The sequence below is a fragment of the Sceloporus occidentalis genome, unplaced genomic scaffold (genome assembly GCF_023333645.1).
Source record: "Sceloporus occidentalis isolate IW3139 unplaced genomic scaffold, rSceOcc1.0.p SCAF_1, whole genome shotgun sequence".
In the NCBI taxonomy this organism is placed as follows: domain Eukaryota; kingdom Metazoa; phylum Chordata; class Lepidosauria; order Squamata; family Phrynosomatidae; genus Sceloporus; species Sceloporus occidentalis.
Window position 1 is genome coordinate 75,890,422 of NW_028316981.1, and position 23,737 is coordinate 75,914,158.

A 23,737-nucleotide genomic window follows, 5' to 3' on the forward strand; every position below is an offset into this window, starting at 1 on the left:
CCTATGGTAGAGGCCACAAGTTTCCCCACTCCAGTCTAGAAAGTGAGAGACATTAATGTAGCATTTAGTTCTCTTCTGTGGGGGTGGGGGGAATAAAAATAAAGCAACATGACCCCCCTGCATCACTACTGCTTCCTGGCTACAACTTCCTTTTTCTGAGATGTCACTGATTCAGGTGAAAGCCAGTCCCAGCAATATTTGGGTCCCTTGGATCCAGCCCAGCCCAGCCCCTCGCACAGCTACAGTCACTCACGGAGCTGGTCAAAGTAGGTGTCACTCCCGTCACTACCCTGCACAGCACACACCAGCCGGGCCTTCAGAAAGGTTGTCCATTTATTCACCAGGCTCCTCTGCCCACCCATGTCATTCTGCAAGGAGAGGAAGATATCAGTTAAAGAGCCACCCAGCCATCTTCTCCCTGCCTTATCTCCACATTTCAGTCTCTTTCCTCCAGCTACTCTTTCCTCCATCTGGCTGCTGCCACAGAACATGATTCACAAGAAGGCCAACTGACTCATGGTTCAACAAGGGGCTCAAACATTTGCAAGGTAGAAAGGTCTAAGAGTGGGACTTGAAAAGCACTCCTGAAATCCTCCAACCACCATAGCCAATGTTAGACGATATTGGGAGTTGCAGTCCCAAGATACTGAACTTTTCCAAGCTCTGGTGCTTTACCAGCCTAGCTAAGATAAACACTTCCCCAAATCCTGGTAGCAGAACAGCTGTCACAAGCTTCATTAGCCTGAGATAAATACCACTGTTTGTCTCAAGCACCACTGCAAGCCTCTGCCCTTTTGCTCAGTTTCCTCTCAGCCAGAGCAAGGTTTCTCTCCCCCCCCCCTCCCCCACACAACCCTTCTTGACTGCTAGCAACCTGACTGGTCCTTGCCTTCCTCCTCTCATGCACCCTTCCCCAGGAATCTTGTTCACTCTCAGCAGGCACAGAATTCTCACCCTGCAAATCTGGCCAATGCGGGCAAAGGTCTGCTTTCCCAGCCCTTGGGATCCCTCCACGGCCGTTTCCCGGAAGAAAAAGAAGATCTTGTCATCATCTGGGTTCTCGCTTTCCGGGATCCAGAAGACATCAATAAACTTAGGCTCTTGTGTCAGAAAGATGGAAGAGAACGTCAGTGAAGCACAAGTCAAGGAGATGATCGTTCTTACTGATACTGACATTTGGAGGTGACTTCACCAGGGAGTGGGGATAGAGGAAGATAAGCAGGAACTGGGAAGAAGTGCAGTCAACTTGCTTCCCAATTCCTAGCTTCTCCTCTAACTTAGCCCAAAACTTGACAATGAACAATGTTTTCTCATAGCTCTTTTAAAGGAGAAATTAGGCCTGACATGTGAGGCCCACAATCAGGATCTCCAGAGCTTTCAAATAATAACAGTGCTGGGACTTACAAAACTTTCTTCTACTGCATGAGACAGTTAGGCTACATAGCTTAAGATTCCACCTACTAGAATAGGTAAAGGCTCTCTAGAACAACAACCTTTCTTATTATCCACTACACCAACAGTGGACAATGTGTGACCCTCCACACGTTCATAAGATAGCAATTCACATCATCCCTAGCCAGTATGGTCTATAATGAGGGATGCTAGCAACTGCGTCCAACATCATCTCATATTCCCCATCCCTGCTTTTACTAGAAATTTCAGGAAATGAATCTAGGTCCATCAGCATGCAAACCAAAGGCATACAAATCTCTCAGTCATATCTGTGTGTATGTGTGTGTGCATGGGTATGTAGATGCACATGTGAAAAACTGTTAAGGGGCTGTGCCCAGTATTCCACTATTTTCTTAATTAAAATCTCCTGTGAATCTTCATAAGGGAGAGAAGACAAATGCAGATGCTGTACCTATCTTTCCTCTATATAGAACAACTTAACATAGCAATTTAAAAAAAGTCTTTGGACTGCAGTGCCCAGAACTCCAGCCAGCATGGTCATCTTAGTGCATTTTGGGCATTGTAATCCAAAATTTGTAGTCCAAGCTTTGAAACGAAATAATTTAGGAAGAACTAATTTAGTTTGGGAAAAGGCTACAAGGGGAATTGGTCAAAATATTTTTTCCACAGGTGATGTCCCCTGATCTTTCAAACAGCAATATGGAGCCCTTAATGAGTTAAATAGAACACAAAAGGACAACCAAGCAAAAACCCCAAAGAAAATGGTACTGTAGTTAAAGATCTCTCTCATTGTGTCTAGCAACTTGGCCTTTGTCAGCCTTCTGGCCCACGATGGATGAGGTCCACTTGGAATCTGACCACTAGATGGCAGCCTCCATTCACAAGTCTCTCTAAACAGCCACAAGGGATCTGACTGAAGCAAAACTGACAAGAGTTGTCAGGAACTATAGTTTTGTCTGGTACCTAAAGGACAATTTTCTTCTAGATCTAACAACCATTGAGTCAACAGAGTAAGAAAAAGAGCAATAGCTTCCTCTTGCCCTTTTTCTTACCCTGTTGAATGAAATGAAAAAAAACCCAACAAGAATGCCCTGACTTTGCAGCTTCTAGTCCAATTTCTGACCCATTTCAAGGATGCTCTTGCACCCCTCACTGACCATTGAGCCATCGGGAGTCATGCTGCTCTGTACGAATAGAAGGTCTAGAGCCCAGGCTGCGGAAGATGGTAAAGTCCCGGCCCATCAGGTCAGTAGCCACACCAGAATAAAGCTCTTCACCTGGCCACAAAAGATCAAAGAACAACAACTATGTATTGATTTATCAGTTACATTTATAACCTGTTTTTACTCCAATGAACTTGCATGGCTTTTTATCCCCACAACAGCCCTATGAGAAAGGTCAGGTTGACAGAAAGTGACAGTCCCAGGGTTACTCAGGGAACTTTTTGGCTCGGTGAGGACTAGCATCTCCCACCCCAGGCCAGAACACTGGCTTATTCTTTATATATTTCAGAAATTTATAAGCTGCCTTTTAAGGTAAACCTCAAGGCAGCAAAGACATTTATTTCTTTGCTTATTTATAAGATCTATAAAGGTCACATTTTTATTATAAACAAATCTCAAAGAAGTTCTCCACTCCTCACAGACAGGATACACTAAGGGCTAGGTTGAGGGAAGGACTGGAACATGTTGGATGCAACATAGATAGCAGAGCAGTGGTCTGCCAAGATCCCAATAGCTGCATATTGGCCGGGAAAGTGCCATATTCCTTTCTCAAATAAATGGCCATGTGTCTATGGGAGGCGAAAACCTTGCATTTTGAGGACATCCTGCACAATCAGGACTATTAGACAGAATGATGTAATGGCCTCAAGCACTTGATACTGATGGTCAGCAGTGGTAGCCCTCTGATCATTCCTCCTGGCCATTCCCCTCTGTCATGCATGTTTCTGTTCTGGGTCCCTTAAACCAGTGCTTTTAAAACATTTTAATGAAAATGTTTGAATTACATAAAGAAGTACTGTATAACCGTATGACAAGTACATATGGAATACAAAGAACATTGCTACTATATCAGTAAGAAAATATAATAAACTGGTATGATACTTTCTCGGGATGAGCTTGTCACAAACTAGGATGTCACTGACGGCAGAAGAATACTAGAAGGAAGATTTCCAAAATGAATGTGGGGGATCAACAGTTTTCCACTCCGCTGCAATAAGGACTGGTACTATATTCGGGTTCCGTTGGTTACAGTTGTTGGTTTTTTTCCTGGAAACCTGCCAGGAGCTGGCAGCTGAAGGCTTAAGGACTGGCACCAGTCCATGGATCATCACTTTGAGCAGAACTGTCTTAAGCCATCTAGCTGACTTCAGAGATGGCAGAGGACAGTATCCCACTTCAACCAGTGTTGAAGTAAGAGTCAGTTGCCACCCCAGTCTGCTTTTGTACATGCAGAGGTTATGGGGTCATCTTTGCCTCAGGTAGTGAAATGTCTTGGGCCAGACCTTCACAGCATTTTTCTGGTGTTATTAATAACCAGAGAAAGGAAGGCACATGGGTTGCTTACCTGCAAGCACTGAGGCAGCCATGTGGCGTGGGTCATAAGGGCTCTTGCCTTTGCCATCCTCCAAGCTCCTGAGGTCCAGTTTAAATACAGAGTCCTAGAGAAGGAGAAAGACAGAAACAAACATGTTTACAATAAGAGCCTGACTGGAACATCTGCAGCTCTTTTAGCTCTCCGCCTCTGGCTTCAGCTTCAGCCCTTACACATCTCAGTGTGTAACTGAATGTGTAAATGAAGTATATAAATGAAACACTTGATCCTAGAAGGACTTACCTCCATACGTTGTCCAACTTCTGCAAACCCACAGATGGGGTGAAAGGCCCCTGTACCACAGGTATACAGGTGTGTGCGGTTGTAGAGGTGCAGAATCTTGACAAAGTTCATACACTCAGCCTACAAAATGAAGCAAGAGCAGCAATTGTTACACAGCAATTTCAGGACGTGTCTTTCTGACTTATCAAAGAGAAACTGCAAAATAAAGAGAATGAAAGGACAGGTGGATGGGCACAGAAATAAATATATAGATCAGGGTCTCTTTCACATAGCACAAATATGGCTTTAACTTTGATATAACTTTAACTTCCATGACTTTATCCTATGGAATCCAGGGATTTGTAGTTTAGGGAGGGATACTTAGAATTCTCTGTCAGAGAGCTTTAACAAGCTATAAACCCCAGGATTATGTAGGATGGGGCTGTGATATTTAAAGTGGTATGAAAGTGTTATAATTCTGTTGTGTGAAAGAGACATATTACTGCAAGGCATCAACAGAATTATTAAACAGGGAGCTGAGGGCTTGGATGGCTGCCAGCAACAAGGGAGCCGAAAGCAAAGATGATTTCTCCATTCCTAGTCAATTACATTCCATCTCATGGCTCCATCCAAATTCTTATTTCAGATGTGCCTCCCTCTCCTTGCCAGAAAGAACATCCTGTGGGGGAGACAAAACTGGGAATAGACCGGCAAGGTGTCAAAAGAAGTGTGTAAGATTGCTGCCCCACTCGGTGTTGGCATGTGCTATGTCAGTCCTTTCCTTACTCCTGGGCATCCTCCCCTGACATTGCTGGAATGCCAAAGCCTGTGGGAGCCTCTCGTTACATTCAGGACTGTGCTACAATTCCTCTCTGGCTGGGCAGGAATGCCAGGTGCCATGATGTCTATGGCTGGTTGGAATTCTTGTTAATATTTCACCTCCAACCTCTTTCAGCAGCAGAGGGCACTGCTGAACTCAGAGGGTCTACAGACCTGCCAATAATATGCATCATCCAAGGGGTTAGAGGAGCTGGAGGAGGGCAGGGAGATGCCGTGCCTCTCCCCAGAAGACACAAAGACCCCAGTTCAGTTCATTCTTCTCGCAAAGCAACATGCAGGGCCAGACCCTCCCTTCCAGAGCCTGTCAGGAGAGGGACATCTGTTTGACTTGCTGCTGAGCACAATTAGCCGCCAACAGATCACTTCTGCCTGGACAGCTCATTAAAAAGTGGCTGATTGTTCAAATGTCTGGAATAGCTCAGGCAGAAGTGAAACTTTTTCATGACGAATGGGCAAGAAAAGACAGAGTGTGAAAAAAAATCTTTGGACTATGACTTCCAGAATTCTCCATCTAGCATAGCCATACTGGCTGAGGGATTCTGGGAACTGCAGTAAAAAAAGTAACATTTTGAGTAAGCATGAGCTGTGGGGGGGGGGGGGGGAGAGTTTGGCAACATTGTAGGGAAGAAGAAAATCAAGGCTCTATCCAGAACCATCATGCACTTTGAAAGAAAAATTAAGCAAAAATAGTAAGCCATAAGTTGTTTTTGTTGAGTGCCTTCAAGTCATTTCTGACTTACAGAGACCCAAAGATGAACTTATTGCAAGGTGTCTTTTTTTTGGGCAAGATTTGTTCAGAAGGGTTTTGCTTTTTCCTTCCTCAGAGGATGATAGAGTATGGTTTGCGAGAGAGTATGGGTTTCCATGGTTGAGTGGGGATTTGAATCCTGGTCTCCAGAATTATAGTTTGGCTCTCAAACCACTACCCATGCTGACTCTCAATAAACCACCATGCCACCCTAAAACTCCCACTCTCCTTTGATTTTGGAAGCAAAGCAAGACATGTCCTGGTTAGTTTTTGGTGTTTTTTTTTTTTTTTTAAGGAAGATCTCCAGGTATCTCCTGGCAGAGCCAGGAAAGAATACTGCCTGAAACTCCAGAGAGTCATTTCTGTCACTAAGTACTGACAATAACAGGCTTAATGGATCAATGGTTTGAGACAGCTTTCCAGGTTCCAACTGGATAATAGGACTGGGGCAGAGCTTTCTCCTCTTGGTCTTTTTTTAAAGGTAATTTCAGAAGGAGAAGCCAAGGCAAACAAGGGCTGAAGAGAGTTGAATGGAAGGCTAATTCCCCAACGACCCACTGCTGCACGTGGCTGTCAATCACAAGGAAAACACAGCAGCGGCAGCAGGAAGCAAGCAAGCATGCAGAAATACATGTGGGGCAGCAGAGAAGGAGGTAGGAAGAGTCAGTGTGGTGCTTAGAGAGATTTTCTTTCCCTCTTCAATCTTCCGCACCATCCTGGAACAGGTTCAGGGCACTGGGCAAACAGTGGGTTGGGTTGGAGAGACAGGAAACACCTTCCTTATGGTTTTGTTTTGTTTTGTTTTGTTTTTTTCAGGCTATGTGGCCATGTTCTATAAGATTTTCTTCCTGACATTTCACCAGCATCTGTGGCTGACATCTTCAGAGAAGATGTTTCCATTGATGGAATCAGTGGTAGCTGTTGGTTTCCATGGACTCTTTCACACTACACAAAGATAGCACTATGCTTCTACATTAATTGCCATGTTTCCACCCTATGAAATCCTGGGATTCACCATTTAGGGAGGGGCAGAGATCTCTAGTGCTGCACTGAACTGCAAATCCCAGGATTCCACTGGATGCATCTGTGGCTCTTCAGGTGGAACGACACACACTGTTCTAATTGTGTAGTGCACAAGAGTTGTGAACTCATTCCAAGGTTTAGTCTGAATTTTGAAGGCCTGTCCAAGGTGCTCCACCTTATCCTCAAGATAAGTTCAACAATTCTGGCAGGTGATTTACCTTTCAAACTAAAATCTGAGAGTGGATTCCTGCTCTACCAACAGAGAAGCCAATAGTGACTACTAGAAGTAGCTCCATCAACAGAATGGAAAGGCTGGCTCTTGCCCATGATTTCATACCTCTTTTGCCACATGTGGACACATTTGAGACTGAGGTATATCATTCTCTCCCCCTGATGCTGTTACAACAGCACCACAGCAATAAGAACAGTGATGCTGAATCGAACAACACAATGCTCATAGCATAGGAGCGCCAGCATGGCCTAATGGTTTGGGCACTGAACTATGACTAGGGACCAAGGTTCAATTTCCTGCTTGGCCATAAAACCCACTGGGAGACCTTGGGCAAGCCACATGCTCTCAGCCTCAGAGGAAGGCAATGGCAAACCTCCTCCAAACAAATCTTGCCAAGAAAACCCCAACTCTCCTCTTTTACCTTAGGGTTGACGTAAGTCAGAAACGACTTGAAGGTACACAATTAACAACTATGTAGGTACATATGGGCATCCTGAAGTAGATAGTGTTCTGCTAGATTAAAAATTATATCTTCAACAGACAATATAAACATGGCATCACTGGTGACAATGGACATCTGCATAAAGCCAACCTGAACAGGAAAGGAGGTTCAGATAATGAATAAAAAGGAAGAGGTGAGGAAATAGCTGGGAAGAGGGATAGCATGGAGACATCATTATATCCAGACTAATCAAGAGATGGTTTCTATTGGTTTTTTTGATGCTATTATCTGTTGAGGTTAAGGGAGGGGGGACAAGTATGGTCATTCCTTTAGTTTAGTTAAACACAGGAGGGGAACTGAAAATGCACATAATGAAATGTGAACAATTTGACTCCAATACCCGATAGCCAGCTTTCTCATTTAGGTCAAGCAAAAATTAAATCTAAGAAGAGGGACAGTGTTCAATATACACAAAGGGTTTGGCTTCCCTTACACCATTGGCCTGTCCAGCTGCCTAGCTAATGGGAAAAGGAAATGAGCCAGACACAAACATGGAGGATCAATGCATGGGGATGGGGCAGATGTTCCAGCCCGGTTGTCTTAGCACCTCTCCCAGAGACTGGACACGCACCACTAAGCTTCTGCTGAATGCCTCCCTGCCTATATTCCTCAAGCCATCCATCACAGACATGAAAGGTCCTAGGAAAGTATAATGTGGTAAATAACCCCTTGTGGCACAGTCCCTAAGGCCAAGCTGGGAATTACTTTGGAGACTGTGCTTTTCACACCACACAGCATGAACTGAGTCATGTCACAGGTTAAGTTTAGGTTGTAGTTCAGTGATACAGCACATGCTTTGCAATGCAAATGGCCCTGTGTTCAATCCTTGGCACCGAACTGGAATAGCCCCTAGCCTGAATCTCTGAACAGCCACTATACACTAGAGAAAGGGAACAAGTGGCCCTCCTGATGTTGCTGGACTGCAGCACCTATAGTCCCTCACCAGTGGCTATGGTGGCTAGGGCTGATGGATGTTACTGTTCACCAATATGTGGAGGGCCACACATTCCCCCATCCCTGATGTTGACAATAGCTAGCAGTGTGGACGAACGGGAGGAAAAAGCAGGCTTGAGCGTTAAAAAAGATGTATTGGCCCTATACAGACAGCCAAAATAAAGCTGCTTCAAGTCACTTTGGAGGTATGGTGTTTCAATGATGCATGCGCCCTAAGAGTCTGGAAGCTGCACCAAAGCCGCACTCCAGTCCTTAGGATTGGAGTGTGGCTTTGGTGCGGCTTCTGGACACTTAGGACGCATGTATCATTTAAATAGCATACTTGCAAAGTGACTCGAAGCAGCTTTATTTTGGCTGTCTGTATCAGGCCAAAGTTTCTCATCTAGTCAAATATACAAGCAGTGCATGAAGTGTATGGCAGGGCTATTTTCTCTATTCTTTATAAACACACGGAGAGGGGGAGGGGAGTGCAAAATGTATCCTAGTGCACCCCACCTGTTAACCCAAGAATTCACCACATTCCTTTCCCTCTCACACTCTCCAACCCATATTCTCAGCATTCATCCTCTCACAAACCTCTTAGCCTCACAGCCCTCCTTTCCCCTCTTCATTTACATTGCTATTCATCCAGAGGGTGCTATCTTGGAGCTTAGGTTCCTGTAATGCTTAACTTCAACTCTCTAATATCAAATTTGTAGTGCTGAATTTAAATGAACATCCACCATAAAGAAAGCTGAGCTCCAAAGTAGCTGGACTCTTTCCTAGCCCTGTTAGAGCCAGTATGATCCTCTCCTCAAGAGCCTACATTGGGGTGAGCACTCCATGTGCCCCATGATCCTTTTCTCACAGCTGAAGAGACATTGGGAGTTTTGCCCTCCTCTGGTGATAATTGCTCTGCCCCTGGATCATTTGCACAACAAAAGAGGAGAGGGTCCATTATTTATTCTCTGCAGATTCCTCTCATGTAAGATTTGCTCTCAGCATGGAACTTATACTGTGGCATTCAAATGGAATGGTAACAAGTCAGGGAGAGTCTTACTATGCTATAAATCAGACTTGGAGACCTGCTGCAGTTGCAAAAGTTACTCTGCTATGGAAAAGAGGCAAGAGGATGGTGATTACATTGCCATAAAGTGCAGGACTATCAACCAGGCTTGGCCCTGACATTGGGCAGTCAGACAGCTAACTACTCAAGCAGCAGATTTACAGAATCATCTAAGGTGTTAAAGCTATACAAAGCCAGCATAGTGTCATGGTTTGAGTGTTGGACTGTGGCTCTGGAAACCCCACTGGGTGACCTTGGGCAAGTCACATACTCTTGGCATCAGAGGGAGGCAATGGCAAACTCCTCTGGACAAGTCTTGTCAAGAAAACCCTGTGATAGGGTCACCTTAGGGTTCAGGCAGAGCCTGGTGGAAAAACAGTGATTTAAGTTTTTAAACCATGCACTGACCTTGGGCATGTCATACTCTCCAAGCCTTTGAGGAAGGCAATGGCAAGCCTCCCCTAAATAAATATTTTAGGGAGTTGAAAAAGGGGCAGCAAATGGCTACCTTTTTCTGTTGTTTGTTGTTATGTGCCTTCAAGTCATTTCCAACTTATGATGATCCTAATGCTAACCTATAATGTTTTTTTCTTGGAAAGTTTCTTCAGAGGGAGGTTGTCATTGCCATCTTCTGAGGCTGAGAGACTATGACTTGCCTATGGTCACCCAGTGGGTTTCCATGGCTGAGCAGGGATTTGAACCTTGGTCTCCAGAGTCATAGGACTTTATCACACAGGAGGCAAACATCCTCCTCCCATCATTAAATCTTCATTAAATCATGTTAATCACACCATAGGAGGAAAGATCATCACACACCCATGCGCTTATCCCATTCTTGTCCCATCATTCGGTATTAACGGAAACTCCCCTTAATACCAAATGACATGTTCATTACTGTTTACGGATGGGACAAGAATGCAATAAGTGCGTGGGGTTGTAATAATCTTCCCCCTTATTGTGCAATTAACATGATTTAATGATGGGAGGAGTCACTTGCTTCCTCTGAGTGACAATTTAGCAAGTCCAATATTCAAACTACTATAGCACTCTGTCTCTCTTCTTTAAGTTGTAATTGTTATTGGTTTTGGGATTGTTGTATTTTTACTGACAGGGAGGGGAAAAGAAATTGTGGGATTTTCTTCCTAATGGGTCATATGCCTTTGGTTAGCTTTGGGATCTGTGCACTTTAACACTGGAGAAGGGTGTTGGTCATTTGCTGCTCTTCCTCAAGCAGCAAAATTTGTTGGGTTGTGCCAGTCAGTGTAAACAGAAACACTGGGATTGAGGACTTCATTTAGTGGCAGTGGAGGAGCATGCTCATGATCCATCCGTCTAGTTCATCTTTCTCATTTTTACTAATTTATTTACATGCACACATGTGTAAGTCTTCCCTAGAGTAGCTTAACCATTTGGTGAACAACCCAGCCTACCTACCACCGGACAGATCTGGTATAAACAGGCCGTCACATCCCCCTATCATCACTCTTGAGCTAGCCCAGGAAGACAAACAACCTTGGGACTCTGTTTTCCTGCCCTTTTGCCTTGATGTATATAACAGGCTGAATATTGAGAGCTGTTGACAGGGGGAGAAAAGAAGACTGAGATCACTGACAGAGAGAAATGTCACACTACTACCCCCTCGCCTCAGCCAGCAGGCTAAGCTTGCCTGCCAGCTGTTTTCCAAGTCATCTTCTTTGCAATTCGTTTTTGCTCACTAGAGAACAAGGTCCTGGTCTCTCAATCCCATCTGTATCAGGCTTGTGGAGCTTAACTCTGAAGCAAAAACTAGGGGTCAGATGGGGACTGTCACAGTACGACACTACTTTGTTGTTCTTGTGTGCCTTCAAGTCACACAAAGTTTTCTTGGCAAATTTCTTCAGAGGGGGTTTGCCACTGTTCCCTCTGAGTCTAAGAGAGTGTGACTTCCCCAGGGTCACCCAGTGGCTTTACATGGCTGAGCCAGGATTCAAACTCTGTTCTCTAGTGTCATGGTTCAATGCTCAAACCACTATACCATTCTGGCACTATACCAAGTGTTAAATTCTTGGTTCTGCCAAGGGATCAGTGGTGATGTCTCTGTATCATTGGGCTATTCTGCTGCATCTGGGACATTCCACTTCACCTCCTGCAAATGGGATTGAAGGAGAGGGGATACCATCAACCCCAGAGGAGGTGGAATGCCAGCAACTCTGGGGATGATGGTGTCCCCTCTCCTCCAACTCCATTTGCAGGAGTCATAGTGGAATGCAGTGGTGAGAAAAAGTGGAAACCGTTGAAAGGGCTTGGAACAGGTTGTCAGATGTTATATTTATTTTCTGCTTTTCTTCCAAGGAATTCAACAAGGCATACAGGTCTTCCTCTGCATTTATATCCTCACAACAACCCTGTGACGTAGACTGAGGCAGAGGTTTGGGTGAGAGAGACTGTTTCAGGGTGATTGAGTGAGCTGCGTTTGAACCCAGGTCTCACCAATCTTCATCTAGTACTCAGACCCCCCATCAGGATGGTTCTAACCTGGTGTGTTTTGTGTGATGTCTGTTTTTTGACAGGTGTATTTGTCCCTCTACACCAGTGGTTTTCAATCTTCCTAATGCTGTGATCCTTTAATACAGTCCCTCATGTGGTGGTGACACCCAACTATAAATTATGTGTTATGTATAAATATGTGCTTTCTGATTGTCTTAGGTGACCCCTGTGAAAGGGTCGTTCGACCCCCAAAGGGGACACGACCCACAGGTTGAGAACAGCAGCTCTACACCCCTTTTCTTCTTTTTTAGTCATTTTATTCTTCTGCTGTTTTTTTTATTTTATTTTAAACCTGTGTGGGTGATGGGAAGGGGGGTAAACTGGTGGGAGATGGTGGGTGGAGGTTGTTTATTTATGTACATCAATGAAAAAAAGAGGTTAAATAAAATGGTAATAACAAAGAAGAACACTGTGATACAGGTAGCTATTGTGCTGATATTGTTTCAGGCTGCTCCACAACCCAAATGTCTTCCCATAAAATCCTTTGTTCCAGCAATCCTGGACTAACTATTCATCTCTCTCTAGGCCTCAATTTCCTCTGAAGAGAATAAACACTGTAACTCAGGGGCAGAGCTGATCCAGTTCATATAGGTGGATTTCAGACAGGCTGAAGAGGGAAGAGATCATCTTCTCAAAATGCAAAAGGGCTCAGAAACACTTGGGAACCACTAACTGCACAGGGAAGTCTCCTCAGACTGATGCTCCTCAGATGTGATGGACTTTTTGTTGTGTGCCTTCAACTCATTTATGACTTATGGTCACACTAAGTTTAACCCATCACAGAGTTTCCTTGGTTGAGATTTGTTCAGAGAGAGTTTGCCATTGCCTTTCTCTAAGGCTTTGAGACAGTGACTTGCCCAAGCTTACCCAGTGGGTTCCCATGCCTGAGCACAGACTCCCAGAGTCTTACTCCAACCACTGCACCACTCTGGCTCTCTCCATGTTGGACTATAACTCCCATTATCTCTAGTCAAGAAGACTATGGTGCTGGTGGAAATTATAGTCCAACACATCTGGAGGGGCCCAGATTGGGGGAGGGTGCTGTAAACAATATTGAGCTAAATGTACCAGTGGTGTGTATTTCTAGCCTTCCTAGTTCTTCCTTTTATTTCTTTTGAGTGGAAGCAGTGCTTATGTAAAGTGGCTTTGGATTACATGCATACATCTCAGAACACTCTTGCTTTGCTCTGTTCTTGGCTTCTACTCAGCACACAAATAATTAACCTTGGTTGGGAAGTCATTGTGACCCCCATAATCCTTTTTCCCCAGGCTACTGTACCAGGTCAAAGTGCCAATAGCAATCCCCAGCAGCACAGTGCCCTACTGTCCTTGGAGGGGTGGCAGCCCATTGCATCTAACAGGAAGGGAAGGAAACAAAAAATGGAAAGGAAGACCTCCTATCTCTTCAGCCTCTGTCTGATGAAAGGGGGATAATTCAGCTATATGAACTGTACCATCCACAACCACTGTGAGGATGGGAATGACCTGAAGCAAGGAGCTATGGACAGTGAGCACCAGAAGTATTGAAACAGTACATCCAATGTGCAAACTGCAGGTTTACTCTCCATCCTAGAGTCTTCCAACTTATTGGGAACAGAGCAATCCTTGCTTACACCTTCTATGTATCTAGAGCTGGAGTAGTCATGCATAGCCCCCCAGATGGTGTTGCAACTAATTCTTAGGTCCAGTGGAAAAAATAAGAGATCAGCTGTTGAACCATAACAAATTTACTGATAACTTCTTAATCCAGTCCAGTTATTTTTCTGGTTTGTGTGGCCTCCTTACAGAAAATCATTCTAATCCAAGTTATCTGGGGACAATAACTTTCCCACAGATAAAGAAAGCATTTACTGAATTGCAGCTCCAGACAATGTCAAGTGCATTATTGACTGGTAGATATCTTAAAACCCCTATGGCTCAGGGGAACATGTGTATGGAGCTGGCAGTAAGCGAGGATTTCCTTTATTATCTCTTTTCTTGCCACCTGTACAATTTCCCCAGACAGATTTTTTTTCTTACTATCTGACAGTTTTGGTGGATAGGTCAAATATACTACTTTTCCTGAGGGGTGATGATAGTTGGTTGTCCGATAAGGTAATCTGCTTTGCCCTTGCTGCAAAGGAAGAGCCTAATGAAAGTTCATCAGACTGCATATTCTGATGAACTTGCTAATAGAATTGCTTTCTATTAGCATATATGTTAACTGGGCTGTTTCAAAGTCACCTGGATGACTGTTGTTTTAAAGCTGTGGAAGCCAACATTTGTAAATAATTCTATATTGCATATATTGCATATGTGTATTTCGTGTATGTATAAATGCATGTACTGTTTCTATATCTACTGTTATCTTAAAGACATTTTATCTGTTTGCTTTTCTGTATCATTACTATGTATGTTTTCAGTGATCTTTGGTCACAAGCAATTGACTGCTAGCTAGCACAGTCAGTGGGGAAGAATCAGTAGAGTTGCCAACTAATGGTAGCTGGAAGGCCTACCATTTGTCCAGCCCTATTATAGAGTGCTGGTGTATGAAGCTATTCTATGGCCTGAAACAGCTTGCAAGCAGAGACCAGTCAACATTTAACAGGGATACTGATGTCCTTTGATGCTCTTCAGCCTTATTTTCTCCAAACACTCTCAAGGGGAACATTTGTCTCTCCCAGCTCTATAGTTTCATCTGGCCATTTTGAAGGGAAATGGGGATTCAGTGATTGCTCTCCAAAGCCAAGTAAGAAGAAACCCAACAGTTCACTAAAGCTCGTGTTTCCATGGCTTGACCCAGAGCTGCTCCTTCCCAGGATGAGTTATAGCCAAGGTGCCTAAGACTACACTCCCACTGGTGGCCCACAGCTATCAAGGAGGAACATCTAAGTGTGATCTGGTTCATCTCTGCTCCTGCCAAAGGACTGTGGGAACCTTTCTCTTATCTCCTAGAAGGTCAGGATGGGTCATAGCCCAGCAGGAATCTCTTAAGTGCACCAACCGGTCCTTCCACATCAACTTATTCTCTGCCCCCATAGCAGTGGGAAGGGAGGGCTCACAGGGCTGGGACACAATGGTAAGGCAGACTGAGGATAAAGAACTTTGTTTACCCCAAGTAAAGGGAGTCATGCCTGCAAGATGCTCAGCAAATCTTTAATAGGAAGGAAGGGCCATGGGTGAATGAGGGAGAGGGAAGCTCCCTCAGCAATACAGGGGTAAAATCTAAACAGGCTACTGCTGTGTTCACTCTAGAGACCACTGACTTGCATCACATTTCCCAATTCTTCATCTCTTCTTCACTTTGTCCTCTGGCCCAGGTACAGTATGAGCTGAGCAGGGGATTATTCCTCACCCACCTTCCAGCACTTCCCATCCTAATGGGCTACTTACATTGATGTCTTTGCCTGCCCAATTGCATTCTTCTCTCCAGTCCACATGTGCAGGCCAGTAAATCTGTGGGAGGAAAATACAAAGCAAATCATTCAGATCACACACACACAAATGGAGACTTCCAGAGCTGTCGTCCACCTCATTTAGGTTTAGTCAAATGCTATAGAAGTCCTGTTAGGATAGAGCTCCCAACACACCTACCCCTGCTGCCTGTAATGTAATGCAAAGTAACACTTCTGTATTCCCTTCGTCAGGGATGGCTGTCTCTATGCTATTTAACCTGTGTAGCAAGATGGGACACAGAACAGTGTACAACCACTATAGTGGGTAGGCATCATGTGTATTGTTGAACTGCAAGGCTGATGTTGCAAGATCATGACTAAGCTGGTGAATACTTTGCATAACAAGGGTCACGCCAATTGATTTGCTTCAACAGACTATTGATTAATTTATATATGTATGAATCACCTTTTAGCGATAAGACTAGCCAGATGTTAGAAACAAATGTTAGAACAATTTTAACTATAAAAAAGATTAGGAACAGCAGAAATAAACTCTCCAGAGAGATAAAGTAAGATCAGTTTTGGCCCTTGCCAACCCCACTCCCAGCAATTAAAGCAATGCCTTTATCATTCACCTGAAATGGACAGCCCAATCTCCTAAGAAGAGAATTCCACAACAGGTACACCCCTGTTCCTCCTCCTCCCCTGCCCTCCCATTTCTCTGTGTGCCCTGCAAAATGGCCAGAGAGGGCATGATAGATTCCCCACCATGGCTGTATACTATTGGATGTTTTCTGTAGCTTGAAAAATTAAATTTTTCAGTCACAATTTCCAGAATCATCCAGTCTACATGGCCAGTGGTGATGGTGGCTATGGTATTCTGTGAGTTGTATTCCAAAAAGCCAACTTTCCCAAGGTCTAGCTTATACACTACAGTAGTGTTGGGGGGGGGGGCGCTCTGCCAGCCTCCTACATAAGATAGCTTGGGAAGCACTGGTGTATAAGTCATTTGCTGTGAATGGCACCTCACTTCACCAACTGTGGGAGCATGGCTGTTTAGAAACCAAATATGAGTCACAAGATCAGATATTTCGCCATCTGCCTTGCTCCATGTCAAAGAAGCAAAGGGTAAAGCTGAGAATCATGTTCTGCTGTCTTCCAGCCTTATATGACAAACACACACACACACACACAACACCCCAAGACCAGAAAATCCCTTCAGAAGCAGGGGGTTGATGGAGGTGGCTCCATTGTGTCCCAAGGATGTTTCTCCTGCTAGGCTGGGAATGCAGTCTCTGTCCATAGCACAGCAGTAAGGGCACCAGCAGACTCAAGCCAGCCATTAAACAGGGAAGTTTATTATTTAAGATTTCACGGAGGAGTCTGGAATGCGGGACTTGTTGTCATGACAAACAGAAAGCCCTTTCCTTATGGGAAAAGGAGCCCCTATAGACTCCAGGGCAGAGAAGAGAAAGAGAAAGACTAGATACAATCATCCAGCAAATTAAGGGTGGTTTACAATAAAAAGTTTGAATTTGAGAGGTAATATTTTAGACATATCATGAGACGACATGACTCACTGGAAAAAATGATAACATCTGGTAAAGTGGAAGGAAGTAAGGAAAAAGGAATACTACAGTACGGATGGTTCAGTTCAATAAGTGAAGCCAAGAACCTGCTGGTGCCTTTGGATCTCCCAGCAGTGTTTAATAGTAACCTTCTGGAATACCTGGGGGATTTAGGAATTGGAGGCACTGTGCTCCAGTGGTTCTGGTTCTGTCTCTCGGGCTGGTCCCAGATGGTGATGCTTGGGTATAGCTGCTCCTCAAAAAAGGAGCTGTTATATAGCCGCCTTGATTGCATTTTGTAGAGAGGTGGGATATAAATAATAATAATAATAATAATAATAATAATAAGGCATAGCACAAGGTGCCATCCTATCCTCAATGCTATTCAACATCTACAGTGTGCCCTTTTTTACGTGGGGGATCCATTCCAGACCCCCCGCATTAAAAAAAATGTGTATGCTCGAGCCCCATTGAAGTAATGGGGCTTGTGCATGTGGTGGTGGCACGGCGGCACGCATGCCACGGGCATGCACCCTATTAATCTAAATGGGACGTGCCACCCCTTGCGCCCCGTGTGTTCCCGCGCGGCTTTCAGCATATGCTGAAAACTGCGTATAGTGCGTCCGCGTATGACGTGAGCGCACTGTACATGAAAATGCAGGAAGAGATCATCCCAAGGCATGGAGCAGGGTGATATTAGTATGCTGATGGCACTCAAATATATTTCTATATGCCTTCATACACAGCTTCAGCTGAATGAATGCCTGAAGGAGGTAATAAGCTGGATGAAGAAAAAACAAATTGAAACTGAATCCAGACAATACAAAGGTGCTTAATGTCAAGGGTCCTAACCTGGGTTTGGAGGTATGTCAACCAGTCATGGATGCTCCCCTTCCTCAAAAGACTATGTTCGCAGCCTAGGAGTGCTTCCAGATCCATTGTTCCAAATGACAGTTCAAATAGAATGCAATGGCTAGGAGTGCTTATTATTGCCCCTTCCTAGAGTTGGAGAACCTAAACATGGTAGTGCATGCACTGGTAACCTCAAGACTGGAATTTGCAATACACTGTACATTAGGCTACCTCTGTACCAAGTTCAAAAGCTTCAGTCAGTACAAAACACTGAAGCCTGATTGGTTACTAGAACAACCAGAAGTGATCATAGCACACCAATACTAAACTCACTCCACTGGCTTTCAGTGATGGGCTGTGCAGACAGGTGGCTAAACGTCACTCTTTTTTGCCCCAGGAGTCCGCGACAACCACACGCCACGGCTTTCGGAGGGACCAAAAAGTACCCGCTTCTGGGTGGGTTCTTTTGGCTTCCCAGAAGGGATGCCACAGGAGTGCTTGTGCGCTATGATGATGCCCCTTGTGCGCAGCGCTGTTTGGGCATTGTGCATAATAAGTATCATCATGGTGCATGCCATGTAAATGGGCACACATTAAGATGGTGACTGGGTGACATGGTGAGCGCTCGGAGCATCTGGATGCTCAGCCATCACCATGCCTACAGGCCGGCACAAAGTGTCAGTCTGTAGAGTCCCTGTGTTTCCAGGCAAGGTACAAAATGATGGTTATTACCTTTAAAGCCCTACATAGTTTGGGTCCAGAATACTTATAGGATTGCCTCCTCCTCTATAATTTGCCCCACTCAGGTTCTCTGGTGGACATTTCCTCAGTCAGCCAGAATTAGGTTGGCAACTGTCAGTCAGCGGACTTTTTCTTCAGCCACCCTAGACTGTGGAATGACCTTCCGACACATTTAATAGCTGAATATGCTATCTGAATTTAAAATGGCATTAAAGAGCAATCTCTTATCCCAGGGGTAGGCAACCTTTTTGAGCCGGGGGCCGGGTTGCTGTCCCTCAGACAACTGGGGGGCCGAAGCCAAAAAATAAACAATTAAATAATTTTTAAAAAATTTAAATAAATAAATAAACCGGGACAAATGTAGGACAAAATTTTCAAATGGTGGACACTTTTTTTAAAAAAGTGGAGGACATGTGAAAAAATTTGCTGATTTTTAAAAAAATGTTAATATAAATGCATGTTTCTGAGATTCTATAGACAATTGCCCTGCGCGTGAGAGGCCAAAGGCCCTGGCGGCAGGACCGGGCTGGGGCCGGTCCCAAGGCCTCGCTGGGCCGCAGGTTGCCTACCCCTGTCTTATCCAGTTAATTTTTAAATTGTGAAATCTAAATGATTAATTTTTAATGTGGATTGTTTTAGTACGTGCACATCTTATTTGTCCTTCATGTCTCAGGGAACAGTAACCAGCAATACACTGCAGCACTCTCATGCTATGCCCATCACAGCCTTCCGAGAGGCATTTTCACATCACTTCCTGAAATCGGAGGGAAAACTCTGTACAGAAAAATTGTGCTTTCCAGTTCAGCAGAGGAAGGTGAGAGATCAAGAAGCCAATTCTTAATAAGGCAGAGGTGGGAATCATATGGACCTCCAGATGTTTTTGGGCTGCAACTTCCAGCATTCATCTCCACTGCAGTCCAATAACTTCCCCACATAATTCTCACCCCAGGAAAAAAGTGTGTGCGGTTTAGGTAAGGGGGGTGGGCTGCAGTTCAGAGACTACAGATTACCTTCTTGTCCTGCTTGCTGATATTGTCTAGGCTGAGGGATGCCAGATAGTTTTTGCCACCCACAAAAAGCCGTCCTCTCTCTTCATCCAGCAGCAACGAGTCATAGCAGCAGGAGTGCTCCAACTCATAGGTGCGCAGTCCATGGCGCCCCCGCAGTTCTGGAGGGAAAAAGGACAGAAGGAGGATGTTTGGCAATTGCCAAGCACAGAGGAATCTGCATTTTAAGCAACTTGTAGTTTGTGTTCTTAGAAAAGGCAAGCCAGGGAGAATTAGCCGACCAAAAGGAGCATACTCAAGCCAAACACATGAAATGCAAACAATTCATGACTATTTTATGCTTTTGTAATTGGTTTTAATGGTTACAACGTCCCTTGCCTACAGGAACAGAAAGGAGAGTAATAAATGTTAACATAAACAAACAAAACCAAAGACTGTTAATGGTGTCCATTCCCACATGAGAGCATTCCAAGAGCCACCCAGATGTCTACAAGAAAGTGAGTGTCCTTGTGCAAACTTCTATCATTCTTGTTTGCTGTTGTTGTCTACCTTCAAGTCATTTCTGATTTATGGCGATCCTGAGGTTTTTCTGGCAAGATTTGTTCAGAGAGGTTTTTTCATCTGTTTCCTTCTGAGGCTGAGAGAAGAGTGTGATTTGCTTAAGGTCACCCAGTGGGTTTACATGTCAGATAAGGGATTTGAACCCTGGTCTCCAGGGTTGAAGTCCAACACTGCACCATGCTGGCTGTACTGCAGTGAAAACAGCAAACAATCTGCTACTTTGACCACCAAGTTGGTGGGGAAAAGGTAAGAAATTATCACCATTCTCTGAAAGCTAAGTCAATTTAAGAAGGTAACTGGCTGGCTAAAGTGTGATTTACCCCATAACAGTCTCTGGTTCCTAAACAATGAGTGCAAGCTGCGTGGCTGGAATACTGCTACAGCTGACAGGAAAATGTGTTACCAGTTGTGGCTCTACAGGTGACCTTTATGTGACCCTGGCCAAACCAAGGCCTTTCTAGAGGCCCCTGAGCTGTTCACGCCCTTTTGTTTCTTCAGGCCATAGGTTTCTCAGGGCAACCATTAAACAACTTTGCTAACTATAGCCCGGTACAGATGGGCAATTAGCAGGTTCCTGCCAGCGAACTAGGGCTAGATGAGGCTGGGCATTTACACGCCCAGCAGCCCTAGTCTGCAAGGAGGCCACCATCTTTGCTCACCCTCCTCTACACGGGCAGCGCCATGATGGCACGAGTGTGGCGCAGCACCCAAATTGTGCTGGCCAGAAGTGGTGAGATTGGGGCATGCGAGCACGCCAATCCCACCCCTTCCAGAAAGCTGCTTTTGGCAGCTTCTTTTTGCTCCCAAAAGGGAGCGCATTGTTGCAGCACCTTTTGGTTGCTGCGACAACGATTCAGAGCAAAAACGGGCAGCACGGAGCCGCTTGTCTGTTGAGCCCCTATGAATCCTAAAATGTGGACCCTGCTCTAAATTTGTACCAAAAATTTATAACTGTTTTGCAATGTTTTGTGACAAAACCCTCACATTTTGCATCACCCACAAAATGTAATGGATGTCTCAAATCAGGGTTCCTAGTACCCTCTCATCTAACATTGTCCACTTCACTCCAAACCACCAAAGTTTTGAAATTATTTTGCAGTGTTCTGCAACCAATATCCCAAGACTGAGAACAGACACCTCAACTTGAGGTTTCTAGTGAACATCCCAAATACAACATTGCCTGATTTGCTCTAAACCTGTGTCAAACTTTTGCAGTAGCCTTGCAACATTTTTGCCATTAAAAACTCTAAGTTCTACAAAGTTCCCTTAAGTCCCTGTTAAGTCTCTGCCATTTTGCTGAACCCAGCAGGGCAGGCTTCTTCAGTCAATGAAACCATGATCATTCTGTCATTATATATGCAGAAAGGAATGCCCAGTATCTTGCATTAGCAGAGGCCTTCCATCTGCAAATGGGATGTTAGCAAAATAAACACAGGTAAACACAGGCCATTCAACATTCCATATTCACTGGAGTTAGGGACCCCCGTGACAATGGAAAAACTGCAAATAAAAAAAACCAATATGTTTTTACCTGAAAGAACACCTCTCTAGGAATTTCTAGGTTCCCCAGTGCCACTCTGCAGTCAATATCTGCTTGACTTTGACCACAGAATCACGCTGGAGGACCTACAAATGCCTAGAGAAATGTTTTCTCTCAGAAGTCCTCCAGCACAACTTTATGGTCAATTTCCAACATAGTTGTGCTAGAGGACCTAGAGATTCCTAAAGAGAACATATTAATCAAATCCACAAATAATCAAATCCACAAAAGTCAAGGCCTCAGATGTAGAAGGCTGAATGTAGTCCATTCTTTTATATACAAAGTTTTGCATATTTAAAATTGTCCACTGCTTACAATGTTTTAAATGACAAAGAAATAAAAACACATTTCCTTGAAAAATCTGAAAACTAAAACTGGCCCTTTCCCCAGCATCCACTGCATAGCATTGAACAGAACAAGTCTCTTGCACCTGAGCTCTTAAGAGGCCAGTGTGGGGAAGCCTCTATGCACCAGTGAAGGGTGCCATTGGGAAACACAGGCAGTGGCAGCCATGATCTGGAGACTCTTGCATGCTATTCACAAGCTGCAGGTTTGGGATAAATACACTCCAAGGAAATTATCACATGGGAGGAAAAAGGGAAAGAGAGAGGCATAATCCTGGTTAAATCACACGGAAGATTTCCAAACAAAATCACGCTTATCCCGGATGTTGCCTGTGAATAATCTAGCATGCTCCTGCAACAAACGATTCATGGGGAGCTCCCACAAATGTTTTTTAATAGTGTAACTGAAGTGTGATTGTGAGAGTGAGACAGTCAATCACACTTCATTAGCGCTATTGCAGAAGCAACTAGGGATATCCAGAATGCATTGTGGTGGAGGCAATCCGTTCTCATTACCAGGATCAGTTTTGCAGTGGATTTCACTCTTCTTTCGAGGTGTGGGGCACAATTTTGTCTTCACTGGATGAAAACAATGTGCTGAAGTAATAAATTTTATTTTGCTGTCTTTATTCTGTGCAGCCTGGAAAAATGATTTGCAGACATGCGCCATTGCGCCAAAACAGTGTACTAACTATTCATTTATAGGTGTGTGTGAATGCAATTGTGATATTAAATGTTAATCCCATGAATGTGTGACTGCAAAACTATTGAGCACTATAGCACTAGCATTGCTTTTTATTTATATTTTTGTGATTATTGCTGAATTGGCTGTGGTGTGATAATCTCCCATGTGTGTAGTGTGTGGAAAGGTGAAAAAGAGGGTCCAGTTTTGCAGTTTTCCCCATCTCCACTCCCAATCCAATCTCTGTCCTACATTGGATGCTCTCCCTTGCAGACACCCACCTTTTAAGCTGCCTCCCCATTGGTCCCACCAGCTTTAACAGGTTACCAGCCTCACCAGCAGTATGACATTAATCTCCCAGCACAACAGGCATCTGCACAGAGAAAGGGTCTTTTCTCTGCCCATGGAGCCTAATCTGCTTTCTGCAGCAGGAACAAATAAACCATTGTGGGGGAAGGAAACGAGAATGGCTGGCAGGGGAGCAATCTACCCACTAATGAGCTGTTGCCCGTGAGGGTGCACAGAGTCCACAGGGAAGTCACTGTCTGGTCAGCTCCACTGGCTTGAAAGCACTGGATTTCAGAACCTTCAGATCTAGAGGCACCAGAACCTAACCCCTTTGGACTAGAATTCCCAGAACATGGCTATGGCCATGATGGCTGGGTGATCTAGGAACTATAATCCAGAAAAGTTTCATTTTTCCCCCTGAGTTTAATATTTTTATTTCATTTTTCTTGTAGAACATATAAATCAAATTGTTCACAAATTAACTGAATATATTATTTTACACTCGTTTTAACACTGATAGTCATTTTGTTCAATCATTCTAACTCCAAAGTATATTTAATTTTTCCCATTTCTTTTTATATTGTTGCATTGTTTTCTCATTGATGAGCATCATCAGTTTGTCCATTATTGCTAATTTGTTTATTTTTATTTTCCAGTCTTTAATTGAGGGGACAGCCTGT

The 23,737-nt window shown here is 44.2% G+C and overlaps 1 protein-coding gene across 3 annotated transcripts in view; it reads right to left on the reverse strand.

Moving 5' to 3' along the window:
• Nucleotides 1–23,737, reverse strand: part of SEMA3B (semaphorin 3B) — a 65,026-nt gene that overhangs the window by 11,812 nt on the left and 29,477 nt on the right. For all 3 annotated transcript variants that reach the window (XM_089525797.1, XM_089525789.1, XM_089525807.1), the window contains 7 exons: nucleotides 19,646–19,803; nucleotides 15,473–15,535; nucleotides 4,252–4,371; nucleotides 3,982–4,075; nucleotides 2,571–2,690; nucleotides 955–1,100; nucleotides 254–368 (listed from right to left, as the gene is read on the reverse strand). In XM_089525797.1, the coding sequence (XP_089381923.1) occupies nucleotides 254–368; nucleotides 955–1,100; nucleotides 2,571–2,690; nucleotides 3,982–4,075; nucleotides 4,252–4,371; nucleotides 15,473–15,535; nucleotides 19,646–19,803 (816 nt within the window). The remainder of the gene's footprint in view (nucleotides 1–253; nucleotides 369–954; nucleotides 1,101–2,570; nucleotides 2,691–3,981; nucleotides 4,076–4,251; nucleotides 4,372–15,472; nucleotides 15,536–19,645; nucleotides 19,804–23,737) is intronic.